This window comes from Numida meleagris, chromosome 19, assembly GCF_002078875.1.
Source record: "Numida meleagris isolate 19003 breed g44 Domestic line chromosome 19, NumMel1.0, whole genome shotgun sequence".
In the NCBI taxonomy this organism is placed as follows: Eukaryota; Metazoa; Chordata; class Aves; order Galliformes; family Numididae; genus Numida; species Numida meleagris.
The window spans coordinates 916,527-936,951 of NC_034427.1; the positions used below are offsets into that span (position 1 = coordinate 916,527).

The following is a 20,425-nucleotide window of genomic DNA, read 5'->3' on the forward strand; positions in this document are numbered from 1 at the left end:
TCTGTAAAAGAAATTGAAGAAGGAGAACAAAAAAGGTATTAGCAGAAGAGTAAAATTTGATAAGCTTGCAAAACTACAAGAAATAATAAAAAATGAAAACAAAGAAAACCAACAAGAGCCCAATCCACCCCCACCTCCACACTGTGTTGCTGCAGCAGATGTCCTCAGAACACCCCATGCACTGCCCCAGACACAGCCCAGTCAGAGCAGCTACAAAGCCAGAGATGTTACTGGAGCACAGGCTCAGACCCATATGCATAGAAGTCTCCGGTACAAGCGGGTTAACGTTCATTAGAAAATGGTAGCAGTCAGGGGTTAGTTGAAAAAGTAAAGTTAGTAGGCAGCAGGATGAAACCAAGGGATTGCACTACCTACCCACTGGGAAGCATCACTGGCTGGGCTGTTACCTGGGGCACAGTGAAACAAAAAACTCTCTGGATGCTCTACTGAGAAACTACTCATAGCTGTTTACATCTCTTTTGGAAGGTAATTAAAAATAGCAACAAAATGGCTTCCATATCATGATCGATATATAGATCCATGGACATAAAGGAAACCTAAATTCACCACCAGATCTCTGCCTCAAAGGCAAATCCGAAGAGCATGCTTGTGAGCACACAGCCACTGAGCAACACAGGACAGTATGGAATACTTTGAGGCAACACCTCCAAAAGGCCTCATTTTCCAGCAGAAGTCTCACGTTTATTTTTGTGTTAGGAAAGCTCCCAGCTGCAAATGCTGTTCAGCCAAAAAGAATCAACCCCTGAGTTTTAAAACTTCACGGTTATCTAAACAGCATGGAGGTGGACGAAAAGCTAGACACAAGGCAGCAGTGTGCACTTGCAGCCCCGAAAGCCAACTGCAGCCTGGGCTGCATCAACTGAGGGGAGCAGCAGGTAGGGAGGGGATTGTCCCCCTCTGCTCTGCCCGTGTGAGGCCCCACCTGCAGTGCTGTGTCCAGCCGTGGGGCCCCCAACACAAGAAAGATGTGGAACTGCTGGAGCGGGTCCAGAGGAGGCCAAGAAGATGCTCAGATGGCTGAAGCACCTCTGCTGACAGGCTGAGGGAGATGGGGGTGTTCCACCTGGACAAGAGAGGGCTCTGGGGAGACCTCAGTGCGGCCTTCCAGCACTTGAGGGGAGCTTATACAAAGTCAGTCTCCCTCCTGTTTACACAGTCTGATAGTGATAGGACAAAAGGGGGGTGGCTTTAAACTAAAAGAGCAGAGATTTAAGTTAAAAGTGAAGAGGAAATTCTTTACTCAGAGGGTGGCGAGGCCCTGGCACTGCTGTCCAGAACAGTGTGGGTGCTGCATCCCTGGGGGCTTTCAAGGCCAGGCTGGATGGCATCCTGGGCAGCCAGCCCACAGCAGAGGGGCTGAAGCTCAATGGTCTTTAAGGTCCCTTCCAACCCAAGCCATCCTATGATTCAATCCAACTAAAGCCTATTCATGGCATCATTTATTTGAAGGTATACTCGTGGACACAAAGTTCTCTCTCTTCCTGTGTGAATGCACTAACGAGATTTCTAATAATGTATGCTTCCTATTACTTAAAAGCATCTGTCATATAACAAGCAATATCTTGATTATGTTGAAACGGGCAAATGTTATCTGAACACAAATCACTTACAAATCCTATCTGGCTCAAAAAAGTCCAAAATGACAGCTATGATTTTAGGCATAATTATACTAAGCGTGCTTTTACTTCTGACAATATGGTGCTGTAACGAGTCCCAGAACTAAACAGGGGAAGTTCCTAAATGAGGCATTTGCCCAATAATATGCTTTTAAAATTGGGCATAGCTTTTTGCAGTTCATAAATTCTATTTTAGCTCATTTCAAGCTAAGGAAAGGTTCAGTGAAATTGAGAAGCCACTTTGTAGTTTGCAGTCAAAATGCTGGATAAAAATTTTACCTGTCTTGGAAATCCAGTCCAAACAAAAAATAAAAGTTTCAGGATCTTCAAAGTGGAAAAAAAAATAGAAGTAATTAAACTAGTTAAGCGAATGAAATGTTAGTTGTAATCAGTTTTCACTGGAAAGCATTCTGATAAAGTTCAAGTGTGATGGCACAACTTCAGCTTGCACGTGCACCTCAGCTGGGTTCAAAACTAAATCCAAAGTAAACTATCTTGAAAATAAGTGGTTCAAGTCGTGGGTGCAAAATACTGTATTAATAATTATAATAAATACAACCTTAAAGATGATGAATTATTTGACTAAGATAACTGTATGTAAGCAGTCTTTTCTTTGCCATGAATACAAACAGTGTTAGTGCACAAACTATGCTTAGCCACAAGTCAACAATTTAACAACTGAGGAGCGAGTGGTTGCCAAGAAAAGCAGTAATCACAATGCAAATAAGCATGTAAACTATGTGTCCAACTCACTAGTCATACAGTTTTGCCTTCTTTTTGATATTTTAATTAACTGTAAGTAACAAAACTTTTTTTTATTTATATACATTAACTATAGTATATATTTTGTATACAGCCCAAGACTATTCACTCAACACAGCCCAGGCAAGCCAAAAGGTTGGACACCCCTGACATAAGCCAAGAAGGCCTTGTGATGACGCAGGCTGATATCCCAGGCATCTCATCATATAAGCATGGACACAAGCCTCATCCATTTCCACACTCAGCAAAGTTTTATAACACACAGAAGGAAGCCAGAAACAACCCATGTCAGAAGCGCAGTTTTTATCTGCTGCATAAGATGAGCTGAGACATTTTCAACTATCCAGCCTCGTGTTTAAGAGTAGAAAATGCACGGCTTAATCAACTCTGACTGTACTACCCATGATAACTTCTGTTTATATTTATAGCTATGCCTCTTCCAAATAAGCTGAGGACATCGCAGAGGCTGAGAACCAGAGCACCACTTGTTGGTTTGTTTTAATCAGCACATAAGCCTGGCCTCACTGGAAGAAAGCTGCAGTCATGTCCCTTAGGATGTGTCTACATTTTAATCATAAGGAGTCTTTACTGAATTCTCCTGAGTGTTTTTAAATTCGTTTTCTGTAGTCAGGCAGTAGAATCAACTTAAATTCTTATTACTGACAAATGTGACACAGATGGCCACAGTTAAACGTTGATTTCCATTCCTGTCCAGCTGTAATTCCACAACACTGACTCGTGCATTCACATGAGTTCACTTACAGATCCAGAAAGTTGAATTTGATTACTAAAGAGACACAGCTAGTGAAGCGAAAAAAAAGTTTAATCTTTGCAACAGAAGTATATAAACTAATAGTTACTACATACATAAGAAGGTTGTGTAACTTTAAAAGTTCTGTACCTGGAGGATCTTGGCAAATATAGCAGGTATATTTCTCAGGTACATTATCTTCCAGTAAACCCATACAGACTCCATGCTGCCAGCACAGACACTCTTCACACTGTTTAAAATCAAGAAGTGCACATCAACAGAAATGAAGCCTATAGGAGCTCAGTATATTTACCTCAATTAAGAGATGCTCAATTAAGAGATGCATCATCTAAACATGTTAAAACAAAGTATATCAATGCCCCTTCCCTTGCAGCTTCAAACCAATACATTAAGGAATCAGACTGCAATGATATTACAATCCTCCCCACGTTTTTCACATGAATTTATGGAGAAGGGACAAATTATGCAGTCAAAGCAGAGATCCTGAGAAGTGCCAAAATGTTTCCTTTGGAGACGAAAACCTTTCATGAGATGCACACACACGTTATCAAGGAGAGCAAGCAATATAAAATCAAGCTTTATAAAAATATACAAAGTTTTCTAATTTAAATTTTTCACCCTCAGACAATAAATTAACATACTTAACTGCAAAATCAGAGATGCTCATGATGTACGGAACTAGCCAACCCTATGCTTCACTGTACCTCTAGCATTTTATCAATTTCCACAAAGGTACTTCTATTTATAGAGAAGAAAAGTATTAAAAGTTCTTAAGAACTTTTTGATGTTTATCCTTACTGGAAAACACTGAGTATGCTTTGGCACTACTTTTTAGTGCACTTATACTACTTAACATATAATCCCTGTACTTACATCCGCAGTTCAAGGGCAGGAACAACTACATCCACACATTCTGCTTCTGCCTCTTTCTTTTCCCCCTCTGGCCTTGACAAGCAGCCCAAACTGCAGCCTAAAGGCCAGCAGAACATGGGACAAAACCGCACATAAGAACATTAAGTCAATTTTAATTTCAAACTGCGTGGTGTTCATTTAGAGTTCCTCTTTCTATCAGCAGTGAAACTGTAGATCGTAATCTTTACATCATGGAGAACTAGCCAAAAGGTTAATGCAAAGACCAGGAAAACACTGGCAAAGGTTTTCAAATGAGCTAAAGTGAAGAAATGGCAAGCACAAGCAATCTGAGATGCTCCTCACCGACCTGCAAAACACCCGCTTGATAAGCACCTCAGTTTGTGTTGGCCAACACCTAATGAACGCCCTTCTCCTCATCCGCTGCGTTTCCTCCAGCCAGGAGAGATGAGAAGGCACCACCAGCTTCCACATACGTCACTTGCTTTAACTAAGCATGGAGGAAACGGAAGCATAGGAAACTGACAGCGAGAAGCAGACTTCTGAAAAATGGGACTAATAGTGTTTGGCCTTACAAAAAGGAAAAGGGGTTCTAAAGCAGTAAGATGTTTTCAGGGAAGGTTCAGAAACCATCCCCTGTTCACAAAGAAGTAAGATACGTAGGGGAGCCAGATGTCCTAAAAAGTAAACAGACAAAGAACACCAGCCTGCATGCTGCAAAATGAGAAGGGAGCTCCAGGACTTGATCACAATTACACCCTGTAAACCAGGCAATGAAATACCTGCCCAATGGAATATGCATTTAAAGCAGCTTTTCAGCTTCCAGAACAATATCCTGATTCCATTTACATCCATCACCTCCGAAGACACTGAAACTGAGCCACACAATTCTCTACGTTATACACATACAAGTTCACTGATGTTTAGGTAAAAAAAACAAAGAGAAGGGACGATGTCATTTTATCTGGACTTCTTTTTTGGCCCAAGAAGTATCTTAAAAATATAGTCCTGTGCTTTCCAAAGCAACAGAATGCAAAGCAGCAAAACTACTACCTCCTTACAAGGTTATGGAGACTAGAATGAAATCATAGTGATCAATAAATTAAAACAGCTATTACCTGAAACAAGGTACTTACTTTAAATGCAAAATCTATTCCTGTGCCCTAGTGTAACAATCAATCTTTACATACAAGTTGCTTGAGACAATGTAAACCAAGTTCAAGATATGGGAAGAGTGTTTTGTAAATTATCTTATGCTGAACTTATCAGGAGCTTTACTATAAGCTTAAAGAGATAAATGGAACTGACTCAGCTTAGCTGGGTGAAATCCGATCAAATGTTAAGATTCCCCATTCCTTCAGGACAAATAAAAAGTGCTGCCTGTCATTAACATTTTTCTTCATTAACTCTTAATTGGGTACATTCATGAAAATGAGCTCAGTTCAAAGGGAAAATGACTTGCAATCATCCTTCTTGCAAGGGGACACTACACATGCATCACGAGAGGACTGAACCTCCAGTCACATGCATTGATCAAGTGTTCCACTTCCTAATTTTGCTCTCAAGTCAAAGCAGTCTGGTATACATGCACGTGCTCAAGCAAGTGCTCCAAACACCAGTGTTCTTCAGTGAGGTCTCTGCAAAGTAAGCAAGGACAGAAGAAACACCTCAACAGAAAAAAGCACAAAGACAACAGTCTTCTACAAACCCACTGAATGAAATCACGCATCTTCGGGAAGAGAAGTCCAAATGCAAGCTCTTTTAGGGCAAACACTTCCAAAACAGAATTTTCAAGTATCAAAGCCTACATAGGAAAGAGGGAAGAAAATCTTTCCTCCTCACGAATCCACAATAACAGACATTTTCCTTTGACCTCCTGTGTATTCTCAGCACTACACCTCTGAAAAGCTGAAAATGAGTTCCCCTCATCATAGTTCCATAGCTGTATAAGAGAGGATCTTTGCCTTACATTAACATCCTGCAATTGAAGAGCTAACCCAGATATTTCTGCACCAACAATTAAAGGCCATACAGTTCAAACCATTTTCCCAAAAACTAGAGGCTGACCAAAAGGTATGGAAGGCACAGCACTCAGTAGCTTAGGTTATCTGTATGCCTAACCCTACACCTTGCAAAAACCTCATTAACATCTCCTTGCTCCCCACTGGCTATTGCTTCCATCCCTCTAACTAATGCGGGCACTTGCCACACTGCCCATCCGCATCTCTTATTCTGAGAAAATAACCTGCCTTCCTAATAGTTCTCTTATTACACAGCATGTGTTGTTTTTGTTTTAAAAAAATAATAAAACTTCTGTAATGTATTAAAAAAACATCCAATTACTTAAGCCTAGAAGACTGATATAAGCAGCAGCTCGCATCACCTCACAAGGAAGCTATGCTTCAACTACATTCTGAGCTAGCTAACGTTTCTCTGCATTCCCCAGTTGTAGACCAGCACTGAGACTACTTTTGCCAAAAAATCTCATTCTAGCCTCTGCCTTCCCGTATTTCATAGAGCCATCTCCTCTGAAAGCAGCCAGCCTCCTGTTAGGGCCAACAACTTTCTGGCTCCTTTTACTCCTCTACTCCCAGATGTCACTCATTCATTTTGAGCCCATCACCACTCCCTTCCCACCCAGGGCAGAAGGCACATCTCAGCCTGCATCAGGATCCAATGCTAATGCAAACTGTACATCAGAATGAACTATGCATTACAAGAAAGGTGCTGCATCTTCTTGAGCAACTCATCTATTAAACACTAAGACCAAAGAAAAGCACTCAGTCAAGTTAATTGTTAAGCTTGACTGCTGAGGACAAAACTCAAGCCCAGCTGCATTAAGAAAATTGGAGAAAAGGCTGCTGACATCCAGGGCAGAACAGGTGTTTCTATAGACCTCCTGCAGAAGCCAAGGATTATTCACACTTAAACTAACCCAAGCAGGGCACTCCCACTTCCCTTACCAGGTTTCTGCCTCCGCTCAAGCAATGAGGGCCACCAGAAATAAGCAGAGGCTACTCTGTTCCTCTTAGTTCCAAACAGCAAAAACTCAGCTCACAGCAATATGCTAACAGCTACCCCAGGAACAGGCCCCACCACATGGAGTTAAACCTCACAAAAATTAACAACAGGATGCCTGGGGAAGTGAATACAAAATGTGCAGATTGGGCTTCACTTGCCATATAAAGAATTTTTAGCCCCACCTATAACTTCCAGTAACGTTATGATTACAGTAAATAAACCTGGCTCAGAAGTCAGCCTGTCTTCAAGGATACAAATGAGCTTTGGAAACAACACCAAGGATTTGCACAGTTGTGAAGAGAACAGTGCAAGCTTTGTTACTCTGTCAGGCAGAGCCTAAGAATGTCAACTGCTGCTCCCAGGACAATTCTCCAACAGCCCTTCCACACTGCTGGCAGAATATCTGAACCATCCACCTGGAAAACCAAGAATTGAAGAGCTGATGCTTTAGGGAGCACCTGGTTTAAATGGCTACAAAACACTGTATTTCCCTGTCAAGCATACATTAGATGCAATCTCATCCAATGATGTTAACACACTGATAAACCACTCACAATGCTCTGTGAAACATTGCTGTCATTGCTTTTGTGAGATAAAAAGCTCTCCTGCCACCAATCCTACAGAAGCACTTTTGGGCTTGTATGTATGACAAGACCTACAGAAACAACTAGGCAATCCCCAAAAGTACATGATCCAGACACTGCCATGTCACACTCTTTCAAAAATAAATAACCACTTCAAAATAATCTAATAATTACCTTAAAATCTGCAGCGAGCCCACCTGCCAATCTCACTACTGTCACTTAGAACTGAGGTCCCACCACAAGAAAAAAAAAAGGATGGAAGCTTCCTAGAACAAAGCTCATTTCTTCAGAAGGGCAACTATGAAAAGCTCATTCAAGAGCATGACATGCCAAGTCCCTGCGTGTTTTTTTTTTTCCTTTTTCCCCCTGCATCTTCTAAGGCTTAAGAGGACTTATGGAAGGAGACCCTTAAGACTCCTTATGGAAGGAGGCTCACATGAGAAGCAGTAGAAAAATAAACTAGAGCAAAAGAAGTCAAAGTCAAATACATACCAAAAACAACTTCTTTGATTAAAATGAATAGCAACTGAGTAGAATGACTAAGTAAAAGTAAACAGAGAGGGCAGTTTCAAAGAGACCTTTAATCACCAGTGTTAAGTGGGCAGATAACAGACACTGTTCTGGCTGGCAAGTTTTCTGTACACGCAGTTAACAAAGAGTACAACGGTGGCTTTATGCAGATTAGGAACTACAGAGAACGCTGTTGAATGGAAGAATGCGATTCTGCTTCCAAAAAAGCTCCACTCCACTAATTTCAAATGAATATTCTCTAAAACTAGGAAGTGTTCCAGGGTTTTTTGTCATTTTTTTTTCCTTGTAGATTTGCATTTTTTTTTTTTAAAAAACGAAACACAAACACAAAACCCCAATAAGTGACAAACCAACCACTAACGACTTTCACAGATTTCCCCCTCCTTAACCACTTTCCTCAATAACAAAACCTGAACGTTTACCTGAATCATGAAGTCATTTTCTTCTTTTACTTCACAAATACACCGAACAATCTCAAAGTCACTTTCTTCAGCTTCTTCATCAGGATTTGTGGTTACATCAACATCCTGACTGCAGTCATCATCACTCCAAAGCAAGCTGTCCATAGACGACTCACTCATGGTGTCTTCCTCTATGCAAAAAATAACCAGATAAAATACCAGGTAGTTGCAGAAAGGTCAAAAAACTCCCATACAACCCTGGATATGTAGATGGGCATTTCTAAATGCGTCAGTTCATTTTTTTTTTTTAACTCAAGGAGCATCAAAATTGTTTATAAACTGTTATGACACAATGAAGTTTTATACTGTCATTAATAGCTTGTTCAGAACAGGTTAAGCATAGCAATTCCTGAGCCTTAAGAGTAGTAGGAGAAAAATATGTCTTGTTTACTATACTAATTTGTAACAGCAAATACCAAGACACTAAAAGATCATGAAAGCAGGCACGCAGCAGCCACAGTTTTAGAGCTCTGTTTATGAATATTATGAAGGCACCGATAAAGGTCTACTCAAGAGCTTCTTTTCACTATGTAGTTCAGAAAGCCATCAGAAAAGCTTACAGTTGTACAGATACAGCGTAATACATAACCACAGCCAGTGGTATCCCAAGCACAATACACATACCACACAACTTGCAAAGCTTCTATTTTTAACTCTGAATTAATTATTACTTTGAAGGAAACCTTTGAAAAAATAGCAGATTTAATTATTGAACACTTATGATAGAGTTCATAAGGAGCTGCAAAAAGGTGCAAAATTCCCATCACAAGAGGAACATACCCTTAAAACTTCTGAGGAAATAAAGACAAAGCAAACAGCAAAGGCACCAACATCTAGCTCCGGCAACCAAACTAGGCTCAGCTTGGTCAGGTTGGGCAAAGGAAATACACAGTTCTGTGTGAGAACAGCCAAAGAGTCATTTTACCATTTGTCTTTGATTTTCCTCGGTGGTGTCCAGACTCGGAGCACTGCAGCAGTGTGCTTGGCTGGGCAGAGGATTTATTTGAAGAAATACTTTTTGTGACAACTGATTTTTCAGGAGAAAGTTCCTGTGAAATATCTGCATTTTCTTCGCTACCAGAGTACTCTGTAAAATTTTAAGTATTATTAAATTATTAAATGATCTTAGTGTTGCTCCAAACTCTTAGAAATATGACACACTGCATTTTTTGTACACTGAAATGGCAAACCAACAGACTGCACAAGCTAAGGCACAGCACCCAAGAATACAACTAGCCAGCACAGGTACCCCAACTCATCTGGTACATGCATCAGGGTCCTCTTAGAAAGCTTGAGGGAGGCTTCAGAAGCCAACACGCTTCCAGCTACATTTCAAAAACCCAAGGAAAAAGGAACAAACAGTTTGTTGGCATGCTTATATATAAAGTTATTGTGCAAGTTCACAAATGAGGATTTGTAGAATACCTCATATTTGTGGACACTGTATAAAAAGAAAATAAAACTATTTCAGTACAATCTAGTCAGTCTACCTGCAGTTCTCTCCCCCTTCTATCTCACAACAGCTTGTCCAAGAAAAGTTAGAATGTGACAGATTTAACACAGCTCATTATCAGAACCTCTGAAGATGAGCAGATTTAAGCAGTCATAAGGTTAACAGTAGAAAAAAGGAGGACCCATCAGCATTTCCAAATCCCATCATTTGAACGGAAGACTTACAACTATCTCATATACTGCCAGTGTCTGGTACAAGGGGAACTCAATAGCGAATCAAGGAGACTTGCACCTTCTTTAACTGGGTGGAACTTGCATACAAGAACACTGAATAACGAAAGGCCAGACTTAGACTGACTCTGTGCCATGATAAGCGCTATCAGCTGTCATGCAGCATTAATGATGCACCTCAATCAGGAAATAAATCATCTTGCCAACTGCTGTTTGATCTTAATTATTTCTTAATGACACAAAATCAGAATTGCTAAATGAAGGAGACAGTCTTATCTGCAATGCCTTCTCTAAAGAGCATGGAACTGGTTAACAGGCAAAAGAAGATAACAAAGCTATTTTCCTCTACAGAAAAAAAAAAGTTTTACCAGGCTTAGTCCTCTTTTTCTTTTTTTTCTTCTTCTTTGCCTTGGACCTTCCATAGTCCTTGGGTTTTCTTTCTTTGTTCTTCTCATGTTCTTTAGCAGCTGAAATCAGACAACAATCCAATTTAATTTTAAAGATATATAAACACCTATTCTATTCACTAATTTTATAAAAGTCCTCCACAGTTTATTCAGTTAACCATGGCTGGTTCACTAGAAAAAAAAAAACAGCACAAAGCTTACTTGTAAAAATTACCAGCCCCCATAACTGGTCTGTTTGAAGTCCTAGGGTGATTCTCCCATAACTAAGTTACAAAAGCACACAGGAGAAACCAACCAAACACCAATGCACCATTTATGAATTAGGTAGGAAGGCTGAGCTCTCAAATTATTGGGGCATTTGCTATATCCCTTTTCTAAACAATTCAAATTTCTAAATGAAAATCTTACTGCTGAACTTTTCAGTCACATTGTGACAGAAGTCTGACCTAAGAACAAAAACTCAACCCTCCTCTTTCTGAACTCTAGTTCCTCAAACACTGGGCTTCCATAGAAAAACCAGTAACAACAGATTCAGTTGGCTATATCTGCTATTCAGTAACAGTGAAAGAACAGGAGGTATAGCCAACTGAACCATCTGCAGCACACCTTATTTTTATGGGAATAAAAAATAGTTTTTTGAATGATTAGGTGATAGCTTTTAATCAAGTCCATCCACAAAGCATGTCTCCAGAGCCTTTGCTGGAGGTAACTGCTGCCAGGCAATACGCACAAGCCTGTGCTATTTCCTGTCACTTGCTTCTAACTTCTGTCTTTCAAATTTAGTCCTCTGCAGCAGAATTTCTAGATACTTGCATAGTTCCTTAAATTAGTTATCCTGACACCACCAAGACTACGAGCTGCAACCGTACAGTGCGTTGTGAGAGGATACCTGACATCTCACAAAGGCTCTGCTCAGAGCACTCAGCCATCAGGCTGCTCACCACCCCATCCAGAAAGCTATTTCATGTACTGATTATTGCTACCACAATAAGCAGCTAAAGACACTCTACTGTCAGAAATGCTCTCCTATGCAAAACATGTAAGATCCACACTCAAGACGCAGAACACCACCAGTGTATTACCTGAACCTCCTACAATACGTTGATAGTAACTTCCCTAACTCGCAATGTGAGGCTATGTTGTCGTGGCACGAGCAGCCCACCATGAGGACCAGAATCCTCAGTGACATCTGGGTGATTACCAGCTGTGACGAACATGCAGGAGAGAAACCATCATCAGCTCCTTAAGAGCCTTCTTTTTTTTTTTTTTTATCTCCCCTTCCTTTCAGGCCTTACATACCACCTGTAACTTTGCTGCTCATGTTCCTTGTTGTCATGTTATTAATGAGGGTTGTTAAAGTGCCAGCAGCCACAGACAGCAGCCTGCCACGCAGATCTCTGAGAAAAGAGGTTCGGCAGAGCAGAAAACAAACTTGATCTCCCTTCTGTCACCGTTTAAAGAGGGGGAACTAGATGAAGAAGTTCTTACGTATGTCCCAACATAAAGCTTCTAGCTACACCTGACTTCCCTTTGTCCTCATCCCTCCTATTTTTCCAGGGCTCAGGAGTCTTTGGGGACCATTTCCTTCTCCCCGCTCAGATGCAGGGATGCAAGTCTCATCATTTTATTCTTCCAGGAAAAAGGCAAAAAGACAATAACTGAGGTCAACACAGTAACAAACGTTCTGCATCCTTCCACTTGGAAATGGAAGACCATGTGGTTGGACCATCTCATCTGTTTTACGGCACATAAAGGGCAAGGTATGCTTCTTCAATCACTTAACACATCAGTTGTAAGCATGACAAAAACAACGCTCCTCAGTCTCATGCTCATTCCCCTTGAAATAGCCAGTATGGTCTTCAAAAAAAACTGAAAAGATCCAAATATTTTTGTATTCTGTCCCAAGTCATTTCTTGCAAGCATGCACAACTCTAACCAACTCTCACTGGAACGTGACCAATGAGGCAGCTACCCAGCTAGTTAGGAGCAGCCTCACGGATTTGCAAGACCAAAACGAAATACAAACTGTATTACACAGCCATACAAATTCATCACAATCACATTTTTTTTAAAAGGAATTTTTGCTAAAAGCATAAAAAAACCTTAAGCCCAATTCATTTCCTTGAGTGGTAGAAAGACTAATGAGGATCAGGATGAGCCCTCACTCACACCCCACCAACACCCCAGTGAAAGGTTAAGCTAAACTCTACAGGCTGTACTCTCAAATAAGAAACTTCCTACTGAATCAGAACAAGACTAATGTTTTTCTGAATTAAGATCTATTACAAATGAAGTAGACTATGCACAGACTTTTACGTCTTTCTCACCACAGTGGCTCAAATTGTCACTATAAATCTGAAAGAAAATGGTGCTGTATGAAATCTGGCGGTATGCAGGAAATTATTTTCATCCATCTGTATGGCTGTTATCCACATGCATTATAGCTCATTATCCTAATGATAAACAGGGCTCGCATCATACCACTGAACAGAGGTGAAGAGATACCATCTAGAGATTTTTCCATAGCACAGAATACAGACTATTAGAAAATATCAAAAGGTATCTATATCAGAAAAATTATGATAGACTAGGTAAGTTTTAAAGAATTATTTTTTCTTAAGGTCATGTATCTCTAGAAGTTCAAGACTGCTTAAAATATATAACGCTCTGGACAACCAAAGGTTTCTATCAAATAAGCAAACAGCCATGAAAATATTCTCACTCATTTTCAAATATTTCTGCACTTTTTACACATTAAAAATGTTACACACCATAACCAGGAACATTTAAACCCAATGAGCACAGCAAAAGGATGAGTACAGCAAAAAGATGTCTGAGTTTCACTGTATTGATTCTTCATTTGAAGCCACGACAAAGAAATGGTGAAAAATACTGCTTATAATTCACATTGCACACACAAAAAATTAATGGTTTAGAAGACGGTATACAAAGTGCTTTCTATTCATATCATCAGTTCCTAACAGTGCTTGTGAGAGTTCATTTTAAACTAGAACCGCATACCATTTTCACCTCTTTGTTTCTCTTGAGGTTTCCGGAGCGATCTCACTATGTGGTTCTCCTTGCTTTGCTCTCTAACAGAGTATCGGTGACTATTTAATGCATTTACAGCAGTAGACGTTCTTCTCTTTTCTATTTTTTCACCTCTATACGAGGTACTCCTTAGGGCTACATGTAGAGGAGCATCTACAAAGAGAATAAAGATGAGGTCCAAACTTTAAATCTTTAATACTTTCAAAATGGAACTCTATCTCCCCAGCAGCAGTCCTGGCTGTCCCTACAGAGCATCTTCGAAGAGAAGCACTGCTCAATGCAGTTCCAGCAATGTGACACGAGCTTTTAAGCAGAAGCTGATTTAAAGACTAAAACCTGCAATGTTTTTTGTTGTCACTTTCTTTTTTAAACAAAAAAGAAAACACAAAGAAACAGTGGATGTAAATGCATTCCCTAAAGCTTTTTTCTTTCAGAAATATTGTGGCACTGAAGGAAGATGGGAAGAGAAACAGTTCAGTTCAGCAATGATACAGTTAGATGACAGTTTCTTTTAAGAGAGAAGACATGAGCTCCTGTTGATGTAAATAAAGGAACCACAGCCTGCTCTCAAGCATGCTTTGTAACAGCAGATAGAAGAGGCGCAGAAGCTCCGTGCATCTGAGGAAGTGCAGTTTTAAAGTACATACCACCAAAAAACAAATGTTTCAGCCAGGAGAGAAATGTAAGAACACAGAATAGCTACCCAAAATTCATGAAATCATGAAATAGACAGACATAACTTCATCTGCAATTCTATTCACTATTTAAGTCAAGTTACATGCTTCTCATCTGACAAGTACCTTGAGGCAGTAAACAGCTAGCAACTCTTTCTACTGAAGGACTCTTGGACACAGAAGATGACAGCTGAAGCTGATAAAAGCTACGGCTGCATGACATGTAGGGCAGCCAGAATAAAAAAAGACAAGTACCTCAAAACTTTGGAGTATGAAATGAAGTCTCTTGGTCAATCAGATCCAGTAGCCAAGCTGAGAGAATGCTGATTTTTGTCAAGCATGTATGATTCTATCATAGTAAGTATCTTAAAAGTTCATTGAATACTAAAGGCATCTTCCTTCATGTCTGAAGACATACATGTTAACAGATTTCACGCTTGGAAGCCTCTAAGTAACTCAGCAGTACCTGAAGATGGAGCCCAAGTCAGCATACTAAGGGGATGTGGAATCAAGTGCTCTGGCCTGACCAGCATTTCAAGTTGAAAACTAAAATGCGGCATATTAAAGCCATTTTGTTCTGACCCTTTCAGGATGAAGTGGACCCCTTCAGACCAAAGGAACTCGAAATCCAGCAATGAGGCCATCAGATGGTTTTCTACCAGGTCTTCCATAGTGAAGTTGCATTAGAACTTCAGGAAGAAGAAGAGTAAAAAGGAGCAGTTCATAATAATTTTAGTTACTTGCTGATTACCTTTTAGTCATTTGCCATAGTGCTTTACATCAGCCACATGAGAACACAGAAAAGATACAAAAAGCTCAAGTTTCCTACATGAGACCAGGATAAAGGCGGCTTTCATCCAGTCTGGCAACTCACTGCTGCCTTTCCCTGGGTGCTTACTGAAACCAAAAGAGCTGCAAGACCATAAAAAAAAGCTTTTTTTTTTGCCCCCTACAAAGAACTGTTTAAACCAGAAAATACACCTCGGTGAGATACAAAGCAACATGTATGACTTTACATTTTCAACAGGGCCAACTACTCCTCCTGCAGGAATGTTTGTTGTAGTAAAATACATCTCTATTTTTGTAGGACTTGTCACTAACTGTAATCACTTTTGGGGACTTTCACAATTAGCAGATTGAACAGGACAACCATTCCAGGAGGAAAAGCCTTTTCCCATGGTACACCGTAGCAAAAAAACAAAACCAACAAGATTAAGGTACTTCCTAAAATGTCTGGGAACATCAGTGTCCTAGCTAGCATTCCACAAGGCAAGATGTGTCAGTACATGGTGACAAGATATGTAAACAAGTCAGATAAGTGTTGCTGATTATCTACCATTCTACCTGCTTTAAAATCCAGAATTATTTATAGCATAGCATCTCACAGAACTTAAAAACAAAAATCCCACTACAAAAATATCTACACAAGGCAGACAGCCTTGATTTAGGCCTCCTAATTCTCTCCTCTCCCAACAGTCCAATTCTATTTCATCAACTATCATTCAAAGAACGCTACAGCCACCTTGATCTCACCAGTTCTCCAAAAGGCTTCTTGCAGGCTTACAGCTATGTACACAGCCTCTCGGTGGAACAAAAGCCTATTTCACATCCATGAGGTTTTTTAGCTTTCTATGAATGAAAGTTTAAGAAAATTTTGCGTTTAAGAACACGTTGCATCTTTTACAACGCACACAGGTTAATCTATTTCTGTAATATTCTCAGCCACCAGTGACAGTCTTTTGGAAGAGTCCCAAGGTACTCTATCATACTCCAGGTGTCTTTCTTCAAAAAATAGTTATCAAATACACTACATTTGGAAATATTTTTTTGTTTTGGAAGCGTAAAGATTAAACTCACACCACACAGACCTAAATTTCTAAAGTCTTCTGATGGTAGAGTCTTTTCTCCTCTCAGAACACTTTCAAATACAGCTGTGAAGCAGGTCAGTTTCTAAATTAGCTCCCAAAATAATGAAAAGCAACCTTAATGACCACAACTAATTTTATTTAAGAACATGGCAGCAAAGTCTGTATGTTCCCCAACCTCAGGCATTGTTCATCACTACCTGCAGTGTGCTGTGCCTTTCGTACTCCTTGCTCCCCAACCCAACCTTCACTCTCCTAGGACGCTTCCTACTCTGTCTTCTCTCTGTCACCGAAATCCTGATGCAGTTTCAAGAAAAGCTAAGAGAGCACACAACACACCTCATTTACAGCCTGTACCTTGTTACTGCTGTAACTAACTTCCCTGTCGAGTACTTGTCCCTGCTCCCTACTGAGGTTACCAAGCAACAAAGTCTGTACTGTAAGCTGCAGTAAAACGCAGAACAATGCTCAACCATCCCAGCCAAACAGAAGCCACAGGGACTAGCCAGATAGAGCCTTAAGAAGAACTTGCACCTGAACACGTCAAAACTCAAAGACAGGCAATTGCCTTCTGTCCAATGGAACACAGATGGCAGGTCCCAGTTATGAAGATGATTCAACCTCTACAGGAAACAAAGGGATTTAACTCCACGTGATGTCTGTTGTACAGTATTCATCATCAACGGCCATGAAATCACGTGCTGAGAATATCCTTCATATTTTCAAGAACAGAATGCCTCTTATCTTGACTTACACCTAAGGAATTTGCCACACAGTCCACAAACCACACGTAGTACCTTGAGATCAGCCACAGGCTGACCAGCAATTCTGCAGAACACAGAGGCTGTTAACACAGCTCCTCACCGCCTCTGACAATGATACACCCTGCATCTGTAGGATATCCATGCACATTCTTCCACCAAGCAAAGGGGCACCCACTGCCAAAGCAGCACCGAGCTGCGTGCCATTGGGCCACACGCTAACAGTGTCCGGTGTCCTCTGCTAAGGAACCGCTAAGTTCAAGCCAGTAAAGCGACCTTGCCTCCCTGTTCCCTCTGCGTGATTATGGTCTCATCACTAATGCAAAGACAAAAGACAAAACCCTTTTGGTATGTATTCTCCACATCAAGACACTCACGATGCTTTTCTAACAGTGTGGGCACATACAAAAATTCAAGCCCACTGACAAAGTGCATGCTTTTTTCCCTGCAAGCATCTCTAAAGGACTCCCGAGCAGGATTTTTCCACAGAAAATCCCTGAAATACAAATTGCAGGTGCTCTGGTTTCTTTTGTTCCTCATGGCAAGGAGAACAGCAGGGCCAATACTGGTAGCAACTTGCCAGACTAAGGCTCCTTATATGCCCACACCCCAAAAACACAGCCTTGTGATATAAGGTGAATGTTGAATTCTTCAAATTGGTTCTAACCTCACTTACAGCAAGACTCCTCTGCAGAGCTGAGCTGTGTCTTGGGAACATTAGGGTAAGGGTATTCACCATCTGGGGAAGTCCCTGCCAGTGCAGCAGTCAGGCTGAGGGCAGTATGAAGCCTGTCAGCATTAAGTGCTTAATAAGAGTACTATGAGTGCTGCAGCCAACTCCGTGAAGGTTTCAGTGGCATTTCCTTGTATGCGACTTGCCCTACTTGTTCACATCTGACGTGAGGCCCATCAGCTGTTCAAACATGGAAGTCTGCCACAAGTTGACTTGCAGGTTTCAGAAAAATCATTCAACACTCCCTGGCATGAGGGTAGAAGTAAGTTCTGTTGAGCCTCCAAATCCCTTAGAGTGGTCCAAGTCAGGACACAACAAGCCTTCATAAAAACGTTGTGTGGATACTTCACAGATAACAGGATGGCCAGACAGACCTGAAGAAAGCTGGCATCTTCAGAGAGAGCAATTTACATCAAATGTTTGTAGGGTGCAAATTATGGTAGGAGAGGACATACTTTATCAATAATGAAGTGTCGGTGATTTTGCAGATAAAGAATCATGACTACAAAGAGAAAAAGTACTTTAACATTAAAGTATACGAACACAGAAAATAGTTCCACTCCTTTATTTCATTATAGCAATGACCATCACCAAGTAACTGCCAAAAATTTTAAGCACATAATATACAACATTCAATTTGAAGGTGTCAAATTCGAGAGAACGTCTCAACTTGAACTATCAAACATCTAAGGCAACTTTCTTGTAAGACAGACTTTAAGAAGCAATCTGCAGCCTTGCCCAAAAATCTTCTTTAAAGCTCATGCAACAGTGTACTTTGTACAGATCCTGATTTTCCTCTAAACTAAAGAGTTGCATCTGTTTCTATATCACACCTGCAGAGGTGTGACTTAATATTTAAGGGTAGAAATGCCTGCAGCTCCTATAAGCCAGGGAGACACAAAACCAACTGCCTCATTGTCTGCAGAGAACAGCTCTTTCAAGAAAGACCAAAAAGTAGCAATCCTCATGGAGTTAAGTATTACAGCACTGGCACCGGAGAAGAGTTTTCATCATAATGATCTTGTATTTCCTGATAAATTAAAGAAAAGAGGTATTGCCTAGAAGTATCCAGGAGCCATTCAAGTCTGCATCATTCGGATCAGACAAGGGAAATCTAAAATACCAGCTAAGCAGGGGTAGGTTCTTCTGCTTCCACTGAATGGAGCTGGACTCAGTGATCCCTGTGGGTCCCTTCCGACTCAGGATATTCTACGATACTATGAAAAGCCACTACAAAATTGAGAGAGGTATCTATCAAATTTGGCACTGCCAAGGTAAGCTCCTCCTTAAGGCAGTAGACAGACAGGACAAATATTTCCACATCAATCTTTCTAGCCACATTAATCTTTTGAAGCCAGTTCCCAATTGTACAATTTACAATAGTTCAAATGCTGAAATTTCAGAGTCTCCACTTCAGTGTAAAGAAATTAGGATCAAATTTGTTCCTTCTTCCCTCCCACAGCATGGTCTTCCTAGTCAGGCAATTAATAACAGAAATGATGCTCGCAAAAAGAGAACACAAAATGCAACAGCGTGAGTTCATAAGTCCCATTAACTCTATTTTAGAATTAGTGGTACAGGAAGAATTACAAGAATTAAGAAAAAGTTCAACTAAAAAACAAACACTACTTAATAATCAGACACATTATAACACAAATGAAGTATAATGACATCCCTTTTCCTCATCAAGGAAAAGCTTTGTGTTTCCATAACAGCAGTCTTTGATAGTGAGTAGGAAATTCTACACATTCCACACCTTGATTCACTGTTCAACCACTGTCAGCGCAGCCAAGGAGCTACTTGCAGGGATATGCTATGAGCCACACATACGGGTTACAAGTATCCACTCCCCATTGAGGAAATAAAGGACTGGAGACTTCACGTAAAGAAGTAATGCTATAAAGAATTACTTCCAGAGCTGCCAAGATGACGGCTTCATATCAACAGGATATAATTTGAGGAAAGGAGTAATAAAAGAGTCAAAATCTTGAGCTACAAGTCAGTTCATTCAAGACAATCACAGGAGAACTACTTTTTAAACGGAACTAGTTGCACAGATCTGGAAGATCAGAACAAAAATCTGCTATGAAAAAATCTCCCACCACACAAGAAGCCAGTTCCGATCAGAGTGCAGCATTAGCAGCTGTTCTCCACTGAGAGCTCGTGTTCCAGCTCTGTTTCTGCAGGCAGTGAAATTACACGTAAGCTGCATTCAAAGTAATAAACACAAGCTGGCACACTCTAACAGAGGCAGCTTTTCTTTCCCTGTAAGTAATTAAATCTTACGCCTTTGCATTATTTGAAATTACAGAAGCATCTGGGGTAAAGTAGTTTACATGTAGTAGCAGTAAGTTTAGCTACACTATTTTGTTAGGAGTAAGCAGTAGCATCTCAAATGAAAAAATGTTTCCTGGACACATTAGGAAAAGCAGGCATGAAACTATGTAAAGTATGATATATTCTGGTATATACTGCACTGGTAACTCAGGGAACAATTTGTCAGATTTTGAAATTCTTAATTATACAGAATACCAATGAAAGATATAAATTTATAAGGGAAGTATAGCAACATTTATAAGGACCAGAGAATTCAGCAAAGAGAAAGCTGGATTT

The 20,425-nt window shown here is 40.4% G+C and overlaps 1 protein-coding gene across 9 annotated transcripts in view; it reads right to left on the bottom strand.

Annotated features, from left to right (window-relative positions):
- The window catches only part of PHF20 (PHD finger protein 20), a 67,755-nt gene that overhangs the window by 10,669 nt on the left and 36,661 nt on the right, over positions 1-20,425 (bottom strand). For 7 of the 9 annotated variants that reach the window (XM_021417062.1, XM_021417065.1, XM_021417058.1 and 4 more), the window contains 5 exons: positions 13,750-13,932; positions 10,690-10,788; positions 9,564-9,725; positions 8,600-8,769; positions 3,301-3,400 (listed from right to left, as the gene is read on the bottom strand). In XM_021417062.1, coding sequence (XP_021272737.1) covers positions 3,301-3,400; positions 8,600-8,769; positions 9,564-9,725; positions 10,690-10,788; positions 13,750-13,932 — 714 coding nt within the window. The remainder of the gene's footprint in view (positions 1-3,300; positions 3,401-8,599; positions 8,770-9,563; positions 9,726-10,689; positions 10,789-13,749; positions 13,933-20,425) is intronic. The other 2 variants (XM_021417066.1, XM_021417063.1) reach the window with 1 other exon arrangement.